The 22,019-nt window shown below is 35.3% G+C and overlaps 1 protein-coding gene across 4 annotated transcripts in view; it reads left to right on the forward strand.

The window, feature by feature from the left end:
* PHF14 (PHD finger protein 14) overlaps positions 1–22,019 on the forward strand; it is a 199,429-nt gene that overhangs the window by 33,727 nt on the left and 143,683 nt on the right. For all 4 annotated transcript variants that reach the window (XR_015766710.1, XM_088018232.1, XM_028119281.2 and 1 more), the window contains 4 exons: positions 426–585; positions 5,414–5,525; positions 8,677–8,814; positions 21,259–21,405. Coding sequence is in view for 3 of the 4 variants with exons in the window: in XM_088018232.1 (XP_087874358.1) it covers positions 426–585; positions 5,414–5,525; positions 8,677–8,814; positions 21,259–21,405 (557 nt within the window). In the remaining variant the exon portion in view is untranslated. The remainder of the gene's footprint in view (positions 1–425; positions 586–5,413; positions 5,526–8,676; positions 8,815–21,258; positions 21,406–22,019) is intronic.

Below are 22,019 nucleotides of genomic sequence, written 5' to 3' on the forward strand. Positions count from 1 at the left end.
ATTTGTGTTTTATCTGCCATCCCCAAAGTTAGAGACCTTTTTGATTATATGTTTGTTTTGCGTGAGCATGGTCTTAAATATTTAAGTGTCCATTACAAAAGGAGCTCAATTAATGTTAATCAGTAGTTCCTAGATACAGTCTGATTTCTTTTTAATGAAAATTCCTATTTTTATGTAATTTTTATTCCCATAATGCTTTTCCAGTAGATGTAAAATTATTTTAAAAGGTCATTTGTTTCATTGTGCATACTGTGGTAGGTGAAAAAGGACTTTTATAAAATGATTTCACGTACATGTTTTGACTGTAATATCATTCTTATAAACCATTAGTTTTTCAGATTTGTTCTCTACTTCCCTTTTTCTTTTGTAATTTTATAAATGAGTTAAAAAATAAACTATTTAATCATACCTTTTTTTTTTTTTAGGTTGTTACGGAGTTGATGGAGAGAGTGACTCTATTATGAGTTCAGCTTCTGAAAACTCCACGGAACCTTGGTTTTGTGATGCCTGTAAATGTGGTGTTTCCCCTAGCTGTGAACTCTGTCCCAATCAGGATGGAATTTTCAAGGAGACAGATGCTGGAAGGTTGATGTCATAATTCTGATGGGTTTATATGCCTTCTTTATAATGTGTCTGCTTCTATTATAATTTTTTCAGTTACAAACTTTTGTTTGATTGTTTCTTTGTATTTTTTTTGGCATAGGGTAAATGGACCGTAGGCTACAGATCAGGGGATGGAGAAAAGACTATTTATTGGTTATCTGCATTTGCCTTTATAGCCATAGTCCCATTTAATCCCAGTAATGACTCTATAATGAGACAGGTGCTAAAGTTTTACATTTTATAGGTGTAGTACCTGAGCCTTAGATCATTAAGTAATTTTAATTTGATCAAGGCCACAAGCAGGTGAATAGTCAGATTTGAACCCAGATCTGTCTGACTTCACTGACCATACAGTGGTTTTAAAAGGGGACTTTACAGAATTATTGAACTATGATAAGAGTAACTGTGATATCACAGCCTGTACCCCTGAAACAAATAATACGTTATATGTTAATTAAAAAATAATTAGAAAAAAACTAATGATGTACTACAAGTTGGCTAATTGAGTTAAAAAAAAAAAGTAACTGTAATATAAAAGAACTCTAAAGGATACCGTCAGGCCAAGGGAGAGTATCCAGGAAATGACAAACTTGGAAGACCCCTCCCCAAGGCTGGAGTTCAGACCTTATTGGAGAAGGTGTAGTTGCAACCTGTTGGATGGCAAAGATGCTTACTGGTTTGCCTGGGCCAGAACTGGTCTTTGGTTCTTGGCAAGTGGGTGTCTAGGCACAAGTTGCAGAAGGTACTGGGCCACCAGTATGGTGTCTGGAGTGTGTGGGTCCGTGTTAGGAGGGCCACAGAAAAGTGATCTCCAGGCTGGGCTTGCAAGGGCATAGTGTTGGTAGTTGGTGTATGTGGCTGGGGCAGAGCCCTGGTAGATGCTCTTCATCATCCCTGCTGAGAAGTGCTTTCCTCCTACAGTGCTGTCTACCACTTTTACTAAGACAGCTTAATATCATGCTCGCTGTAAAGGAGAAATGCTGAAGGGGTTTTTTCCATTATTGCATAGCAGATATTTAAGGTGGATTTGGAGCTGAGAGGCAATAAATTGATAACTGGCACAAAGATCTATGTTTTTTTCACTGCACTCACACTAATCTTTATTATTACATTTGAGCAATTGTCATCATGGTAGTGTTGACATTTTTCATGTTTTTTGCCCAGGAGACTACCCTCTGGGTATTTTAAGAGTAGTTCCTGCCCTCTTGTATTTTATGGATCATTACCTACCCAACCTCCCCACCCCCCCCAATATAAGAGGAGTACTAAAATATATTAAGTTTTTTATTTTGTGATATAAGTTTTTTTTTTTTTTAAGATTTTATTTATTTCTTTTGACAGAGAGAAACACAGCGAGAGAGGGAACACAAGCAGGGGGAGAGGGAGAAGCTGGCTTCCCGCAGAGCGGGGAGCCCGATGCGGAACTCGATTCCAGCACCCTGGGATCATGACCTGAGCCGAAGGCAGATGCTTAACTACTGAGCCACCCAGGCGCTGCTGTGATATGTTTTTTATTTTGTGATGAAATATTTCAGTATTTTTAAAAATGTTTAATATTGGGACAAATTTTCAGCATTATTTTCCATATTTTAACATTGAAAAGGATAGGATACATTTTATCCCAACGTAAAGATAGTCTTTAAAATTTAATACATGTTAGTTTAGTAAAGTCAGAAATATTTTTCTTATATGTACCTTGGTTGGTGGAGAGGCCCCTGAGAAATGTTGCCATACAAGGTTGTTGGGATAGCATAGAATCTACCATGGAATCTTGGAGAAGCCTTTGTGTTGATGTCTAGGAAAAATGGCTAAAATCTTAGCTCTTCCTCATTGCACATCCAAAAAGATGAAATAAAATACAAGGCATAACAAATAATTTGATGTATTGACATAAATCTTTAGTCTCTGTCATAGACCTGGGCATTATTTCATGTCTGGACTGACTTGGGCCCAGAATTAGGGAATTGAGTGCAGCATTAAAAGCGTGTGCTTCCAAGTTGGACTGCCTATATTTGAGTTCTGGTCTTTTTTTTACTAACTGCGATTATAGGCATTTGATTTAACCTTTTAAAACCTCTATTTTCTTAGTACTTTTGAGAGGAATGAGGTGATTCCTATAAAACAGTACAGTTTCTGGAGCATAACAAGTGGTTAATAAATGTCTCCTTATTTCTACTGCTTCTGCTACTGTTGCTCCTAATGGTTTTCTTACTACCAGTATTGTTCCATTTCCTTAAGGTGATCATAGATCATAGAGTAGCTGCATGAATTCCTTCTGGTAACTATTTAGTCCTGACAGTTGTAATTTTTGGTGAGAAATTATGGTGAATAAGTAAGACAACTTTGGAAAACACAGAGCTTCCTCTTAGGGAAAATAATTTGTTTTACCTCTTTTCTTGTTCATAGTTTGAAAGTTCTATTGAAAAACTTAGGGCGCCTGGGTGGCTCAGTTGGTTAAGCAACTGCCTTCGGCTCAGGTCATGATCCTGGTGTCCTGGGATCGAGTCCCACATCGGGCTCCCTGCTCAGCAGGGAGTCTGCTTCTCCCTCTGACCCTCCCCCCTCTCATGTGCTCTCTCTCTCTCTCATTCTTTCTCTCAAACAAATAAAATCTTAAAAAAAAAAAACAAAACTATAAAGTACCTGGCTCTTCACGCCATTATAATCCACAAAATAACTTGTAAAATTGTTTCTGAATGGAGAAAAGAGAGCCCCCTTTAATTAGATTCACTGAGAAATATTTGTACTGACTCCTGTGGTACACTTCCTTGATGGTACAGCCTCGCCAAAGTTCTTCTATAGTATTTGAACATTTTATTTGCTTTGAGGCACACACTCATCTGTAGGCTATGGTGGAAATTATAGGTCTTGATATAGTTTGAAGGATATAGTTGAAGCTTGATATACTTTGATGCAAGGCAAAAAAAAAAAGTCAAAATTTGGCAAGCCATTTAGTATTCTAGCTTCAAATGGTAAATGGGGGGAAAAAAAGAACAATGTATGGAAAGAATGAAAAAGGTTTTGAAACTGCATATCACATAGGCTAATTAGACTTTCCCCCCCCTCTCTTTCTGATGGGAGCCGCAAGTTCTACATCTAGTTAGTTTGCTCTATTAAAATACGTGAGTTTAAAAGGATATATTAATAGTTTCCATGCTAGAATGACAATTTTGACTCTTTGTTTTTTGGTGGTTTTATGTGGTGCTTGATTTCTGTTTCCTTTCCCCAGTCAACATCTGTCCTTATAGCTCTAAGCAAAATGGGTGTTAACGTAGCAAAGATTATTCCTTTTTGATTTCTCCATTTGTCTTAATTACAGAGTTCTAAAGTATGTACAATTAAACAAATGAACAAAAAATTATTTACAAAAGATATTAAAAAGGAACAAAATTGTCTCAGCTGTTTGATATGCATTTTAATAAAGACCCAAATTGACATCCTCACATCAGTGGTTGGGGAAATGATACACTTGTGTGCCAATCACACTGAAATGGCAGTTTAAATCTGTAATACTTGCATGACTCGTACTAAAACATTTTCAGAAGGTCAGTATGAAGCAAGCAGCCAGCTGTTGGGTTTATCAAAGATAGACTCCTACAGAGTACAGTGGCATTTAATACACCAGTGGAGCATGAAAAAGCTGTGCAAATTAAATTGAGAAAGCAGCTGCTTGTTGAAGATGTGTATCTTTATATCGAACTCCACAGGATGCATTTGGGAGGTTGGATTAAAACATTTTATCAAGAAAATCTCAAAATCTTGGATTTTCTTCTCAATAAAAAAGATAATTTCTAAAGATTTGTAACTGTTTTCCCCAGTGCCTCTATAAAATGATTCTTAGTCTTACTCTTTTAAAATGTATAATGTGTCACAAAACACAACCATGTAGCAGTCATAGCCTCTCAAGCTGTGATAAAGCAGAATTTGTTGTTAATATAGTCACAAGGTTAAGAGAGATTTGCTATCTCATTTTTACCTCCTTTCTTACAGAAGTGATATCTGTTTAAATTTCAAAATCCGGTGATCCCATATATTGTGTGGTTGTGTGTAAACAGAAAGGGCTCCTGATGCATTTCAAAAGTTTCAGCGCAGCTTTTAAAAAATGAAATTAGAATCAACTACCTTTTTTTAGTGTGCTGAAACTTTGAGCATTCTTTATTTAGTGTTGCGTATCATTCATACTTAAAAAAATACATATGGGGCATATAAGTTTTAGTACAAAGGTTGTATGGTGAACAGATGAGTGAAATAGGACTTCCTTATATTTTATAACTGTTTTGGACAGTTTTCGAGAATCAGTTTTAACCTCGGAAGAAGGAAAGTCAGGATGAACATTAGAAATTGCTTTAAAGTGTTCTGAAGGACTATTCCAACAGCTTTTAGAAAAAAGTAACAAGGAAGAATAATTTTAACTAATTACTGCAGAATTACCTCACAGTTCTTAAATTAGATCCTTACTTCTCAGAATGCTTAATGAATGTGAATACCTTTCCATGCATAAGAAAATGATGTTTTGTTTCATTTGAATAGTGGTTTTGTGCAAATATTTAAGAAAAACAGGTGAGTGCAAAGTGTAGTGAACTGAAGTGACAGGCAATTATAGTTGTTAACTCTTAGCTTTGGCTAAGTGCTAGAAAAGTGCTTATTGCAGTTGTGCTTATTCCGTATTCTCCAGTTATGTGAGATTCTGAGATCTGACCATAGAATTCTTTCAGTAGTTATTTGAGATGGCACATATTTTATGTTTATTTTCCTTGTGGGCATTTTATGAAAGGGTTTGATGGCAAAATCATATTTTCTCTTCTTATAGATGGGTTCACATTGTTTGTGCCCTGTATGTTCCTGGAGTAGCCTTTGGAGATATTGACAAATTACGACCAGTAACACTAACAGAAATGAATTATTCCAAATATGGTGCCAAGGTGAGACAAAGATTTCTTGATTGTCTAAAAGAGAAAAATTTTATTTGTTAATTTGTATGGCTTTTTACTAACACCATATCATTGTTGAGTACAGAAATGCTTATTCTTATTATACTAATTTGTAGAGTAGTTAGCACTAAATCATCTATCATTGATAGTAATTTTCCCAGAAAGCCCATAATTTATAAATTCCTTCATGTATTCTTTAACTTGTGGGGTAAAATGATAATTGATTCTGCTTATATTTCTGTGCCATTTAGCACACTCCCTAGCACATATGAATTCTCAAGACTAGTTAGAACAAATACAAACCTAATTTCTGATTTACTTTTGAAATGGAATTTACCAAAATTACGAAGAGTACAAGAGGCACCTGTTATTTTACTTAGACTTCAAGGACTGTTTTTTGTTTGTTTTTTTTTTTTTTTAATGACTGCAAAACCTGTCTAGCAACTGATTCTCAGCCTCAAATTTATAAATTGGTTTTTGTTGCTTGAGCTTTAGGATTATAAGTGATAAAAATACACTTATTAATTTAAATTTAGTTACATGATTACTACAGACATCCCTGTAATATTAGAATGAATTAGGCACTGATATATTCTCTTCCATTGCTGTCTTTTGGGAAATTGGGAAGGAAGACTCTTGAATAGCATTAGTAACACATTAAGGTGGGGTGGGAAGTTTACATATTGTTGGAAAACTCTGATATTGAAAATTCAAGAATTTGACAGTTTCTGCTGTTAAATTCAGAATATCCTCCTTAGGTTCTAACCACTACCTGCATCCCTCACCCTCCAGCCTCACTCCAAAACTCTTGTGCTTTAGTGTGGGTAATTTCTATTGAATTATCTGCAGCATCCCTCTCCAAAATTAGCTAAAGCCCCCAGGGAGAAAAACAGGCCCAAGCACCGAACTTACTTTCCTGGTCCTCAGGTAATTCTATACTATCTTGTTATCTCTCTGATGCCTTTAAGCAATAGTTTAAAAAAAATAATTTGTCCATATTTTCTAGTTTCTAGCAGGATTAATACAAATTACCAAGTGTACCATTATTGGAAGTGAAAGGTACTGCTTTTTGATAACAGCTTCATAATTCACAAACACAGAGCCTAGAAGGGACTCACAAGTAATTTTCAGTAGGCACACATTATTACCATAAATATAAATCTACAAGCAGTGATAAACACAGGAACCAGATGTTACTTCATATATCTGAAACCAGCAGTGACCTCTGAACCGAAAAAGAGAATCATTAAATATGCAATTGTGAACTGATTTTTCATTATCACCTGCTTTTGTTTTGAAGTATGATTAGGAAGTGGAGTAAAAAATTATGTATTCTCTGGCTCATCTGCAAAATCAGTGATGTGAATTATAACTGGGACAGCTCTTCTAGACCTGTCTATCCATTTACTAATCCTGGTTGCTTTCTTTCCTATGTTCTCAGTTGCTTAGTTCCCTAGCATTTTAAATGATTCAAGCAATTGAGAAAGAGTCTCTTTTTCTTGCTAGATTGTTCTATAGTCTTTACAAGACCTTATGGTCAGGAAATTTTTCCTTGTATTCACTCTGAAATCTCTTGCTTAACTTCATCATATTACATTGAATTAGTTTGGGAAATATCCTGAACAATTTGGTTCTGTTTGTGCTATTGACATTATTGAAATAATTTAATTTCTTCATTTCTCTCTCTCCCTTCCTCTCTCCTGTCTCATTCTTTCTCTCTCTTTTGGTTTCATGTTTAGATTACTATTTGCTAGTATTTTATACCATACACCTTCTACTGTTACTGGAAAAAGACATTTAACCATGCAGTAGAGTGTCAGGATTTGGGTGTGTTTTTATGTCTGTGCCCAGAGTCCTGTTCTTGCTGTTTTCATTCATTGCTGATGTGTCAGTTTGGTGCTGTCTACCTAGTAGATAGCCACTAACTGTTAACAGTGTTAAAAATGACATTTTTAATGTCTGTTGAATTTTTTTCTTTATGTTTCCCTTATATTTAATTTACTTAGAATATATTTACTATAAACAGTTCTTTGATTGTCTCTTGGCAGTTTTTCACAATTTAGCAGGTTTTTCTTTTATGAAGATTACTATCACTAGTTTATATTTTAAGACTGGATTTTTTTTTTCTCTGTGGTTTAGATAGTGAAAAGGATAAAAAAAATAAATGTGGGGGATTGGGAGTAATTTCAATACTATAAACTTCTAGTTTTACAGTTTTTTCCTTTGTATTCAGAAAGGAGTTAGCTGTAATATCTTTCACAACAAATTGTTTACTTAAGATTACTTTTAATTGTCCTAAAAGTATTTCTAATTTAATTTAATAGTATTTAATTCTCTTAAATGTATTTTAAAAGTACATGATTTCTTTGGCTGCAATGCCTAGATTTTTTGGTGAATTTTTTCTGGCTTCTTACTTATTTTCTTAAATTTTCCAAGCAGTATTATATTGTTCAAATCAGTATGGTTTAATGGTTAAGAGCATGGACTTTAAGATTACCCTGGTTTGAATACTGACTTGGCAGTTATTTTTTGTGTTATTTTGGGATTTCTTAGCCTGTCTTCCCCTCAGTTTTCTCATGTGTAAAATGGAGATAATACCTCTTCCACATATTAGAGTGGAAGATTCCACAGTATGGTTACATTATATTAATATATGTAAAGTGCTTAGAATAGTGCCTAGCACGTAGTAAACCTTCAAATTATTATTATTATTACTGTCATCTATTATATCAGTGGACTTTTGGTTTATTAGAACTGTAGAGAGAATTAACTTTTTTTTTTTTTTAAGATTTTATTTATTTATTTATTTGACACACAGAGAAGGAGAGAGAGCAGGCGCAAGCAGGGGGAGTGGCAGGCAGGGGAGAAGTAGGCTCCCTGCTGAGCAAGGAGCCCAATGTGGGGCTTGATCCCAGGACCTTGGGATCATGACCTGAGCCGAAGGCAGCCGCTTAACCGACTGAGCCACCCAGGGGCCCCTAGAATTAACTTTTTAATATAAACTCTTTTCTTGCCTATAATTATTGTTTCAATTAATATGCTACTGATTCACTATTTGTATTTTATGGATACTTTGTATGAGAATGCAGTCTTGTTCTAGAGATATTTTTATTCTGAGAGTTTTCCTTTTATTCCACTGTAGGAGTGTAGCTTCTGTGAAGACCCTCGTTTTGCTAGAACTGGAGTTTGCATTAGCTGTGATGCAGGGATGTGCAGAGCCTATTTCCATGTGACCTGTGCCCAGAAGGAAGGTCTGCTTTCAGAGGCAGCAGCAGAAGAGGTAGGTTTATTTAAACTCATCGTTGGTGAATATGTTCATAAGATGTCTCATGACTGTAAATGTCCCACAACAGGTGTGCATTATAAAAGAAATTAACAAGCTTATTTTAAAAGTCTTTGCCTAGATCACTGGTCTAAAATTTAAAAAATCAACAATGTATGAGTTTTTTCAGTTTCAAAGCTAGTTAGACATTTGGAAAACATGTTAAAAATTCTTATAGTGAGATCTGACAGATAAAATGAAACATAATCCAGGTTGTTTTAAAGCATTAAAATGTCAGCATCTTAGATAACCTCACTCTGTTTCTATAAATAAAATCATTACCTCGTCTTCAGTATCTGTATTTCTCTCTCTTTACAATTGTTTTTAATTTTATAATTTTCCTTCCAGGTTTATTGGCTTTAGATTAAGGAATCATTTGCTTTCAAAGTATGTTTTGGGGACTCCTTAATATTCTTTCAAGGGGTCTATGAGGTTAAAACTATCTTTGTAACAATATGAAAATGGTATATACATTTTTTACTCTTAATTCTCTCCTGAGTAATAATGGATATTTTTTTTTTAAAGATTTTATTTATTTATTTCAGAGAGAGAGAGAATGAGAGATAGAAAGCACGAGAGGGAAGAGGGTCAGAGGGAGAAGCAGACTCCCTGCTGAGCAGGAAGCCTGATGCGGGACTCGATCCCGGGACACCAGGATCATGACCTGAGCCGAAGGCAGTCGCTTAACCGACTGAGCCACCCAGGCACCCTAGTGGATATTTTCAGAGATTATATAACACATAACAAATAACATATTGAATGTGGAAATAGTTTTGAGAATCCAGCTATCTTTTATGTGGGCTGTCTAGATGTTAAAGAGATTTGTGAAAATGTAAAACAGTGCCACTCTTCTCACTGATTTTGTATATAGTATTTTTTTAATAAAAATATTATTTATCTTTACATGTAATGGGATTATTTTTAAAATGAATAAATATATTAAAATTTTATTATTTTAATTTCTAATATGGGGACTGTCTATAAATATAACTCACATAAGCTCTTTCGGGCTCTAATAATTTTTAAGACTTAAGGAGTCCTGAGACTAAGTTTCGTTGATTCTTTAGGTTCTTTATGTAGACAGGTATTTGAGTGTTTGCTTGGTAATTCTTACCGTCTACTCATGGTGGATCTGTGGTATATCTAAGTCCCTTGTGTTTCTTCTTTTACTAGCTAAATTTTTAGTGTCATATAAAAATATGTTTATTATATTGGGTCTTGAACTTATCCCATTTAATTCATAGACAGGAATCCAGTGAAAAAGATAATCTAATGAAAATTGGTTGAGTAGATTTAGAGTGATATATTTTTTTAATAAATGAATTCTATAACAGTTATATGTTGGTACATGGTTTTGTACCAGTCTCTGATTCTTATGAATTGTACTTTGATTAATTGATGAAGGGTACTGCGTAAACACAACATTTTCACAGCTCTTAGGCAGACATAGAGGTATAATTAATTATATAATACGGTTGTGTGGATTAGTTATGACTACACCTCAGGATGGTGAGCAGAAGTGCAGAGGGGCAATACAAGTAAGACTTAGAAGACTAGGTAATCCCAGGTGAATACTTAGATCACAGAATCTGTTAGGTTATTACTCTACTGTGGTAAACTTTGAGCTTTTGCAATCAGGAAGACTCCTTTGTAGCTGTTTCTTTTAGAACTTATTGAGAGCTTTACCTTTCATACTATGGTAGTTTGGGTTCCTATGTATAGCACCATTCACCATTTTTTTTTGGGGGGGTTGACAGTAGCTGACGAAAATGTGTGAAGTTGGGGTGCCTGGGTGGCACAGTCACTTAAGGCTCTGACTCTTGATTTCAACTCAGGTCATGATCTCAGGATCATGAGATCAAGAGGCCATGGCTCCACTCAGTGCAGATCCTGCTAAAGTTTCTCTCTCCCTCTCCCTCTGCCCCCTCCCTGGTGTGCTTACGCAGGTGCCCATATATGTGCTCTAAATAAAATCTTTAAAAAAATAAAAAGAAAATGTGTGAAGGAGCCATATACTGTGGCCTTGTTAAGTGTACTTTTTTGGATGGGGGGAATGATTTAAAATATATTTGCATATGTTTCTGGTGTCTTGTTATAAACATTTATAGAATTGGAAAATTATAAAGATTTCTAAACAGTGTTTTAAAACCCAAGAGTTTTTATGAATCTATATCAATGAGGTTTGCTCTTGGCAGTCATCATTCTGTTAAAAGAAGTTCTTGGCTACTTCTTATGGTTGTACTTCTATAGACTAAGATTCATGTAATATAATAGTATATTTAATTAAAAAAACAAATTTTAAATTAAAACAGATCTATTTTTTGGAGGCATATCTTCTGTTTCAATTTTATATGACATTCTAGAAAGCTGCTTTTTCCCCTTTTTTAAAGACTTGTTAAGTGGGGTTTCTTCTTTTATCTTTTTTTAAGGTTTTATTTATTTATTTGACAGAGAGAGACAGCGAGAGAGGGAACACAAGCAGGAGGAGTGGGAGAGGGAGAAGCAGGCTTCCCGCTGAGCGGGGAGCCGGATGGAGGGCTAGATCCCAGGACCCTGGGATCATGACCTGAGCCGAAGGCAGACGCTTAACGACTGAGCCACTCAGGCTCAGTTTTATATCGGCAGTATATAATGGCTGTTTTATATAGGCAGTAAAAGAAAGGTTGAAAAAGAATTAATACCTCAGTTTTATCCAGTAACATCATATACCTTACCATATTCTAATGATTTTTTATAGCCTTCTGATAGTACTTTATCTCATTCGTGAGGATCCATTTGAAGTTTCTGTTCTTTCTGATCCACTTTGTGAAAATTCCAGATTATTTAGAATATTCAAACCATGTTATGATACAACACATTTATTATTAAAACTGAGCAATAGTACAGGTTCAGTTACGCTGACTGAAATTTATGTGATTGTTTCACACCATTTAGTTAGCCTTAAGGTTACTTATATTTCATGTAAAACATATGGTAGTTTCTTCTGTGATAAAGAATGATTTGTGATACTCTGTTACCATGCAGGAAATTCTCTTTGAAACTATAAGATTATAGATTTTTATTGATTCCTTTTTTTCCCTTAACCTTTGACTTAATGGACTGAAATCATTCATGGATTAATGTCAAGAGCTCAAATTAGATCTTTATCTGTTGAACTGATGCCTTAGTATTGCTGGGAAAACCAGGATTGGTAGGAATGGGCTCTTGGTGGATCAAATAATTTTTCGTGAATTCATCAAGAAGTTACATTGCTGAAACTAGACGTCTTATATGAGATCTTCAGCAATACCTTTATGTGGCTGTTAGGCATTTGTTAACTTACATTTTTATTTTAAAAAGTATTTAGTGTTATATATACATATATATATATAAATGTATGTAAGGCTGTATCTTTAGAATATGTCTAGAATATGTCTACTTCTTAACAGATTCATTGCTGCTCTCCTAGTCTCAGTAATTCTTTGTCACCTGGATTAATAACATCCTAACTCTTTCCCTGCTTTTCTTTGCCTTTTTAAGGACAGAAGGAGGCAGTTTTTTTTCTCTGAAGAACCAGATAGTAAATATTTTAGGCTTTTTGGGCCTATTGTTTGTGTCACAACTATTTAACTTTGCCATTGATTGTGAAAACTGTCTTAGACAATATGTAAATGAATAACTCTGGCTGTGTTCAAATAAAACTATTGCTAGAACAAGATGGGCCCAGATTGGGCTCTCGAGTCATAGTCTGCCAATCCTTTTCTAGAGAATAGAGGACCTTTTCAGTAACAACTAATACTGTTCCATTAAGATATAAGTCAGATCTGGTCACTCATCTGCTCAAAACCCCTTCAGTGACTTTCTGTCGGATTCACACTAGAGGCCAGTTTTTTTTTTTTTTTACAATTGTTGTAAAGCTCTGTGTGATCTGGGTTCACATTACCTTTCTGACCTCATCACTTCCCCTCAATTAAATCTCCCTAGCCTTTTCCCTGCTCCTGTAATGAATGTGTTGGGTAAGCTCCTACTCTGGGCCTCTGTACCTGTTTCTTTGCATGGGCTGCCATTCCCTCACATATGCCCTCATGGCTCATTCCCTCACTTGTTTTTGGATCTTCACTCCATGTCTCCTTCTCACTGTGGACTTTTCTGGTCACTCTGTCTAACGTTGTAACACTCTCCATCCATGATACTTTCTAATCCCCTTTCCTGCTATTTTTTCCCCCATCTTTTTAATACCTAACCACTGTCCAATATATTGATCCTTATTTATCTTGTTTATTGTCTCTCACCTTTATTAGAACATGGATTTAGGAGAGGGTTTTTTTGTTTTCTCTTATTTTTCACTGTGTCTTCAGTCATTAGAATACCAGTTGAGGGAGCAGTCCCTTCTATCAGTCAGCCTTTGTTTGATCAGCTCTTTAGTATTATTGGCTTTTTTGGGTAAGATTTTATTAAAAAAATAATTCTAGGGTAAAATTAGTTTCAAATCATCATTTTGTGTTGTATCTTGCATATTTCCTTTCCCATTTATTTGTTTTGATTTCCTATTTATATAAAGGCATTGCCTGAGGGTATACCTTTGGCATACTTTTTTGTGGTATTGGAATAACTGTTTATTCATACATGTGTCTCTGTCTCTTTGGTTTACATGAGATGATGTTTCCTGCCATCCCAGCTCAGGGAACTATTAAAGCACGTGTTAGCAAATAGATCACTTTCACTTTGTTACTTTTCTAAGGTAATCTTACTTAAACCTTTATTTGAAGTTTAACTGTAAGAATTATGATTTATTTGGGGTATATGCAGAGTATCATTTCCTCTAAATAGTCTATATAAGCTTTATTATTAGACACAAACCTGGACAGAATTATTTTGATCCTTATGATTATTCCTTTTGCTGATATATGTTTTTTACATTTTGATGTTGTTACATTTTTTGTTAAATGTTGTCTTACTGATTTTTTTCTTTTGTATTAACCTAGGAATATTGATGAGCCAATTTTTTAGTACATAGTGTTCTTTCTCTTAGTTCTTAATACTAGGTATAGTTGCGAGTTTGCTTATGAACTTATTTGGGTTTTTTTGTTGTGATTTTGTTTGTTCTTATGTTTTGACCCCCTTCACCCATTTCTCTTCTCCCCTCTCTTCCTCTGGCAACCACTGGTTGGTTCTCTCTGTGAACTTGTTGTTTTCTGTGTGTGTGTGTTTTGGTTTGTTTGTTTAAAGATTCTCATTTAAGAGGGATCATACAGTATTTGTCTTTCTCTCTTCTCTTATTTGACTTATCATGATGCCTTTGAGTCTATCCATATTGTCGCAAATGGCAAATTTCATTTATGATTGTGTAACATATATCACAGTTTCTTTATTCATTCATCCATTGTTGGACATTTAGTTTCCCATATCTTGTCTATTGTAAATAATGCTGCATTGAACATGAGTTTGTATATATCTTTTTGAGTTGGTGTTTTCATTTGCTTTGCATAAATACCCAGAAGTGGAATTGCTGGATAAATGGTAGTTCTACTTCTAATTTTTTGAGGAACCTCCATACTGTTTTCTATAGTGGCTGCACAAGTTTACATTCCCAATAGTGCACAAAAGTTCCCTTTTCTCCACATCCTCACCAGCACTTGTTATTTCTTATCTTTTTGATAGTAGCCATTCCAACAGATTGAGGTGATATGTCGTGTGGTTTTGATTTGCATTTTCCTGGAGATTAATGATGCTGTGTGTCTCCCATATACTGGTTGGCCATCTGTATGTCTTCTTTGGAAAAATATTCATATATTCTGCCCATTTTTTAATCAGATTGTTTTGAATTTTGTTTTGTTTTGCTATTGATTTATATGAGCTCTTTACGTATTTGGGATATTAGCCCCTTATCGGATACATGATTCGCAAATATCTTCTCCCATTTGGTAGATTCCTTTTCATTTTGTCGTGGTTTCCTTTGTTGTGCGGTTTTTTTAGCATAATGTAGTCCCACTATTTATTTTGCTTTTGTTCCTTTTGCTTTTCATGTCAGATTAAAAAAAAAATCACCAAAACCTTTGTCAGGCAGTTTTCTGCCTATTTTTTTTTTTCCTAGTTTTATGGTTTCAAGTCTTATGTTCAGGTCTTTAATCCATTGTGTAAGATAGTGATCAGGTTTCATTCCTTTGTGTGTGGCGATCCAGTTTCACATCACTTACTGAAGAGACTATCCTTTCCCATTGTATATACTTGGCTCCTTTGTTATAAACTAATTGACCATATGTGCATGGGCTTATTTCTGGGCTCTTTATTCTTTTTTTTTTTTTAAGATTTTATTTATTTATTTGTCACAGAGAGAAAGAGCACAAGTAGGCAGAGCAGCGGGCAGAGGGAGAGGGAGAAGCAGGCTCAGCTGAGCAGGGAGCCTGATGTGGGGCTATATCCCAGGACCCTGGGATCATGACCTGAGTCAAAGGCAGCCGCTTAACCGACTGAGCCACCCAGGCGCCCCTGGGCTCTTTATTCTGTTCCGTTGATATCTATGTCTGTTTTTTTGTCAATCTGTTACTAGTTTTAATTACTATAGCTTTGTAATACAGTTTAAAAATCAGGATACATGATGCCTCCAGCTTTGTGTTAGCTTATTAACTGGTTTGGGTTTTATCTGATAAATATAATGAATTATGTAACTGGTAGTATTAACTCCTTTAATTTTCTGGAAATCTCAGAGCCACATTTGGAGTCTAATACCAATATGCATGGGGCCTTTAAGATATGTTTTGGCTGTTCATCTTCTTGATGTTGCATCTTACCTAGGCTTTAGCAGCAAGTAATAGAACATTTACCTGCAGTGGCCCAATAGTAATGTATTAACTATCTCATATGACAGGAGGTATAAACACGTAGTTCTGGGTTTTTTTTAGTGGCTTAATAATCCAGTCTCTTTTATCCTTCTATACCATCAACATCTTTATGGTTTCCTTTTTTGTTGTTGTTGTTGTTAAGCTTGTTGGTCTCAATATTGTTGGAATGATCCTAAGCACTTCATTTTAGAATTCAAAAGAAGAGAACAAGGGTTCTCTTCTTATTAAAAATGAAAAATTTTCTCATATTTTCACTCTAGTAGATTTTTCCATTATCTTATGTCAAACAGTTGACAGAAAATTGAACTCAGCAAGCATTTGTGGAATATGAATATATATATAGTCCGTATTGAATTCATGTTCTAAAACCCAGTTATGTTAAGAGGTGACCTATATATTACTCAGCAGTGAAATGTATATTCAAAAGTAACTTTGTAGCACTCAGTGAAGTCAGTCAATCATGATTGAGGGCCTATGCATATGTGCAAGGCAGTAAGTTAGGTACTGGGGTGGAGAAGTCTGTCAAGGAGCATGAAAATAGCTTTAAGGCACAGTATTCACCTACGTGGGGATAAACAATAAACACAGTGAAATGTTAAACAACCATACAGGATGATATTAAAAGATGTCACAAGTGTCTAGTATGGACAAAAAGTAATACAAATACAGAAAGAAATTTTCCTGGAAGAATCAGAAACTTCTATTTTTTTTATCTTATCTATAAGGACTTACTATTTTTTTTTTACCTTATCTATATTTTACATTTAGCATTTAAGGATTGCAAATTAATGTGTTTTATTCTCATTTATTCAGTATATGTGTTCAGCGGATATATTGACCTGTTGGTATTAAGCATTGTTACAGACCCTATACAGATGGCATTGAAGAAAACAGACAAAACATATGTTCTTTAAGGTAGCTTACATTTGAGTGGCAGGTGGGGAGAGGACAGCACAAAAACAAAAAAAAAAACAAAAAAACCCAACATTGTGCTAAGTACTGTGAAAAAATACAAAGCAAGGTAAAGTATTTAGAGAGTAAGGGGGTAGGGTAATGCTGGTGAGATTTTATGAAAATATGTAAGGAAGGTGGTAGGGAACATATATTTATTTGAGAGGAGAGCATTACAGGTAGAGGGAACAGAATATGCAGAGACTGAGATAGGAACATGCTTGGTTTGAGGACCAACAAGGAGACTGGTGAGGCTGGTACAGAGTTAGGGACTAGGGTTGGTAAGAGGGGAGGAAGGTGGTTGTAGAATATCGTGTAGGACTTGGAAGAACATGGGAAGGACTTTGGAGTTTTTTCGAGCCCGACGTGGGACTCGATCCCAGAACCACCTGAGCCAAAGGCAGATGTTTAACTGACTGAGCAACCCAGGCGCCCAGGACTTTGGATTTTTACTGTGAGATGGAAAGCCCTAAGAGTTTTTCATAGAGTACATGTGAACCAACTAATGTCTAAAAGGACCACCAATTGTGTTGAGACCATAGGAGGGAAGGGTGAAAGTGGTTGGTAGTAGTCATGAAAACTTGGGAGTGGAATAGAATTAAAGATAGCTAATATGGACAGGCCTTTAGAATTTTCCTTTAAAGAGGAGTTTAGAAGTTGAGCAGCATATGGGAGCCCAAAGAAGATCTTTAAAGCTTTAAAAAAGATAATTACAGTATGTTTTGTATGCTGTATGCTCAAATATGCTGAGTGGAGTGATCCAGTAGAGAGAAAAAAATGCAGGAGAGAAGTTGAATTGATAGAGGAAAGAAAGTTAATCTTAAACAAGAACAATGGTCAGTTTATCCATAGTAACAGAAGATCAGGCAGAGGATGTGGATGTGGATGCAGATACATTGATGTAATCAGTGATTGGAGGTTATGGAAATTGTCACTTTGTTGCTTTTTTCCTCCCTTCCCAACCCTCTCTAGTGAAAAAAGAAACATGGTCAGCATCTGCAAGTCAGGAATAAGGAGGAGCTAGTGAAGATCTGAGGGAGAGATGAAGTTATTCAATAGTTACCTATGAAAATGGAGAATAAATTAATTTGAGAATGTGTTCAGCTGCTCAGGTACAAGTGCAAGGTACAGGGGAGAGTTGGAGTTCCCTGTGCTTCAGGTTTTGTTAAGTGAAACTAGATGAGGACAAGAAAGAGTCCTTGCTCCGTGCAGAAGAGTAATGAACTGATGGAATAGTCAGGTAAAGATGGGTGGTCATCTGATGTGCGTGGGCTGTAGGCAGTCAGGAGGTGGAAAGTCAGTACCCTGAAGATCCAAATGTGTTAGAAACTTGAGTCTCAGATGGAGTGACCAGGACAGATAAAAGGTGATGCTCAGAGAATGATATTTTAGGCGTTAAATTATGGAGAGAATGCAGAATGTAGGTATAGTCATGGCAATTAGGTGGTTGAGGTGTGGTAGACAAGAACATTGATGGTGTTACAATTGGAAGACACATATGCTCCTAACTTATTGTAGTATTTACACTTTTCTGGTTTCAATACATACTTCAGTTTTATTATCAAGATACCAATAAAGCATCTTTTACTTGCTTAAAAATACACTGTTTTTAAACTTAAGGAGCTTTGTTTAAAAAAAAATTTTTTTTTTTAAAGATTTTAGACTAAATCATGCAATCCAGAGGCCCACAGACTAAATTTGACCTGTGGATAGATTTTGTTTGATGGGAGGTGTTATAAAGTCTTGAATATGAATGCTTTTATAAGTGGGACATTCCAGTTTGTCACAAACCCTACAGTTCTCATTTCCTCATTATTTTCCCCTTTCCCCCAACATCATTTACTTTTGTCTTGTAATTTTATAGCTTCTTTCAAGCCTCCTTTACTCATTTATGTTTATTGGTACTGTTTCTCAAAGCATTCTCATTTAAAACCTTTGCCTTAGACTTACTGAATCAGAATCTCCCAGAGTTGGGCTTTACTCATCTCTATTTAGAGACCTCCTTAAATGAATCTAATCAGTCAGGTAGTGGTTGAAAAGAGAGATCTTACTTATTAGCCACGGGTCTTGGGTCATCAACTTAACCTCTCTCATTTTCAGTTTTCTATCCATAAAATTGATTTAAAATAATAACTTATCTCAAGTGGTAGTGATACAGAATAAGTGAGATAGTATGTTAAAAGGCACCTGTGCCTGGCACATAGTAGACATTCAGATAAATGTTTTTATCTTTCCCTTTTCCATTGGGAAACTTTCTTGAAAGTTCCATTTCTCTAAGCAGTTTGAAAGGATATTCCAAGTTAACCAATACATTAATTAGGACACTATTTCAACTGGTTTAAAAAACCCAAATAATTAGTGGTTTAAAGAATGAAGAAGTTGAATTAGCTCTAATACAAGATTCTAGACTGATTTGATATTCGGGGGAGTCTGGTTCTAGGGATTAGGTGCTTTTATTGTTGTTTCATCTTCCTTTAGTCTGTTGTACTTTCTTACACGTCAGAGATGGTTTATCTCTACTTTGGGTTCCACCCATTGGAAGGGGGAAAGAGAAGATTAAGAGTAGGCAGTTCCCTTTCAAGGTCATAGTCTGGAATTTTCACCCCTCTCATTTTCCAGAACTTAGCACATGGCCATATCTAAATGCAAGGAGGCTGGAGCAGAGAGTTTCTGGCAGGGTAACCATTTACTCGGTAAAAACTCGAAGGGTTCTACTAAGGGGAAGACGGGGAGAATAGATACTGGAAGACAGTGGTTTCTCTCATAGTTATTTGCTTGTTATATCTCTTCATTCTCTGAACAACATTAATTCCTTGGTCATTCTGGCCTTAGAATTAGGTTTATTGTCCTCCAATCCCAAATTAATTAATTTAAAAAATTACCTGGGTTACTTGTTCCTTTTCAGCTATCTTGTAGACCAGAGATGACTGGTCTTTTTCCTAATTCAGTGTCTTGGCCCTAAGGTTTAATTCAGCTATGTAAGCATGAATCCTACTTCTGATAACTCAGTTTCAACCTTACCTACTTTAAAACAATAAAATACTTCTCTAGATCTGGCCATTTTGGCTGAGGTTCAATATAATCTTTATTTTCATTTATCATCATCTGTCACCAAGATTTACAGCATGTCATGAGAAGGCAGCTGTGTGTGCATGTGTGTGTGTGTGTGTGTGAACAATCTCCTACCTACCTTTTTGTTTCTTTACTTTTATAACTGTACGAAGTAGTTATTATTAAATCTGTTTTACGAATAAGTTAAGAGACCCAGAGATGTGTAGCAACTTGTTTGAAGCTGTAAAACCCATAAATTTTGGAGCTGACCCAAGATTTGCAGGCTTTTGTGTTTCCAAATTCCGTGGTGTTATCCACAGTGCTATATTGTGACATCTGTGGATATCACACTACAGAATTGAATCATGTACTTTATTTTAAGGTTACCTTAAATTTATTGTTGTTGCTGTTATTATTATTATTATTATGTCCCTTTCTGTTCTTTTTCATTTGCTGCTTTTTTAGTGTCATCATTTCTCTTTGGGTTGTAAAACCCCACCGTACTCTAAGACACTCTTTTAACATAACTTATATAAAAACTGTATGGAGAGCTTATCTTTATTTCTCCTCCTTAGGACAGATCTAAAGCATGAACTCCCCATTATTTTGTTGGCAGTTACAATGCAGTTTACATGGTTTGGCTATTTACAAATTATTATTATTTTTTAAAGATTTATTTATTTGAGAGAGAGAGAATGAGAGAGAGCACGAGAGGGAAGAGGGTCAGAGGGAGAAGCAGACTCCCCGCTGAGCCGGGAGCCCGATGTGGGACTCGATCCCGGGACTCCAGGATCATGACCTGAGCCAAAGGCTGTCGCTTAACCAACTGAACCACCCAGGCGCCCTTACAAATTACTTTTTTGATAGAGTAAATTTTCTCTTCTTTTCTTCTTTTCTTTTCTTTTCTCTTTTCTCTTCTTTTATCTCCTCTTCTCTTTTCTTTTCCCACCCTCCTTTTCTTCCTTCCTACCTACCTACCCTACTCCTTATGAATAAAAAGAGTAACCCATTAGGTTAGTATCATGAGAGATGGGTGTGAGAGACCTCTGTTTTCCATTTGAGCTTTTACAGTTATATAAAGAGTTAATGGTGATACTTAACGCGTTCAGTTGTCCTGGGTAGAATATGTCCATGCATTCATTGCTAGCCAGTTAAAAATGCTCCACTTAATCTGTGTTGGCTAGTCCTGTATTTTCTGGGTATATTGTCTTATAATATTAATCTGTGTATGCATAACTTTAATATTTAATAATGGCCACTACCTAAGATTATTAAAATCTTATTTGTTTTAAACAGGGATTATTTTTTTAGGTACACAAGGTACAATGTATAAGATTTGATTTCTCTATAAGGCCCTTTAAAGAAAAAAGTAGTTGTTAATTTGAGATTGATATACAAGATTAAGTTTCAAAAGTAGCAATTTTTTTCATTATGGGTAAAAATTACTTTTGTAATTTATTTTAGAAATATCAACACTGTAGGAGATTCTTCAAAAAGGAAATATTATCTCTTGTGTTAGTTTGTTTATGACCCTTTGTAGTAAAAATGTTCACTCCCCCCCTTCTGTTTTTTGGTATAGGATATAGCAGATCCATTTTTTGCTTATTGTAAGCAGCATGCAGATAGGTTAGACAGAAAATGGAAGAGAAAAAACTACTTGGCTCTACAATCCTATTGTAAAATGTCTTTGCAAGAGAGGGAGAAGCAACTGTCACCAGAAGCACAGGTATGGGATTCATGCCAAAAGTCATGTTTTTTCTTTCAAGGTTATGGATTTTAGATCTTGTGTGTGTGTGCCAATGACATGTGATGTATAGTTATGAAATGTGGTTAGTTACCTAGGAAGTGGATTGTAATTAAGGTAAATGGTGAGTGTAGTTTGTAGCTGATGAGTACCCCTCATCTAGTCAACAGAGCAGCCTTTTATGAAGCATATTTCCAAATACATTGAAAAATGGGGCTTAGAGGAAATTATTCTATCAGTGCAGTATATTGGACATATCTTTTTTCAGTCTATTCCATTGTTTGTTTATGTAAAGGATCTGATCAGTTTGCCCATCTTTTAAAATGTATTTCTAGGTAAATTAAGATGAATTTATAGAGACTTGGAGTTACTGAGAAGAGAAACTTCAGTTTAATCATATTAGTTGCTGACAACTCTGATCATAGTTTAGGACATAGAGTAGTTACTAGGAGTAGACCTACTTTATTATAACCCAAGAATAATAATAGTATATCTTAATAACTGTGGATAGATATAACTTACCTTGATATAGGAAATTCTGATTATCTTTACTTTCTCTAAGCATGCAAGTAGAAATCATAGGGAATATGTTACAT

This window comes from Eumetopias jubatus, unplaced genomic scaffold (assembly GCF_037043125.1).
Source record: "Eumetopias jubatus isolate StellerSeaLion01/CBP00866 unplaced genomic scaffold, mEumJub1_p1.0 scaffold_14, whole genome shotgun sequence".
Taxonomy (NCBI): Eukaryota; Metazoa; Chordata; class Mammalia; order Carnivora; family Otariidae; genus Eumetopias; species Eumetopias jubatus.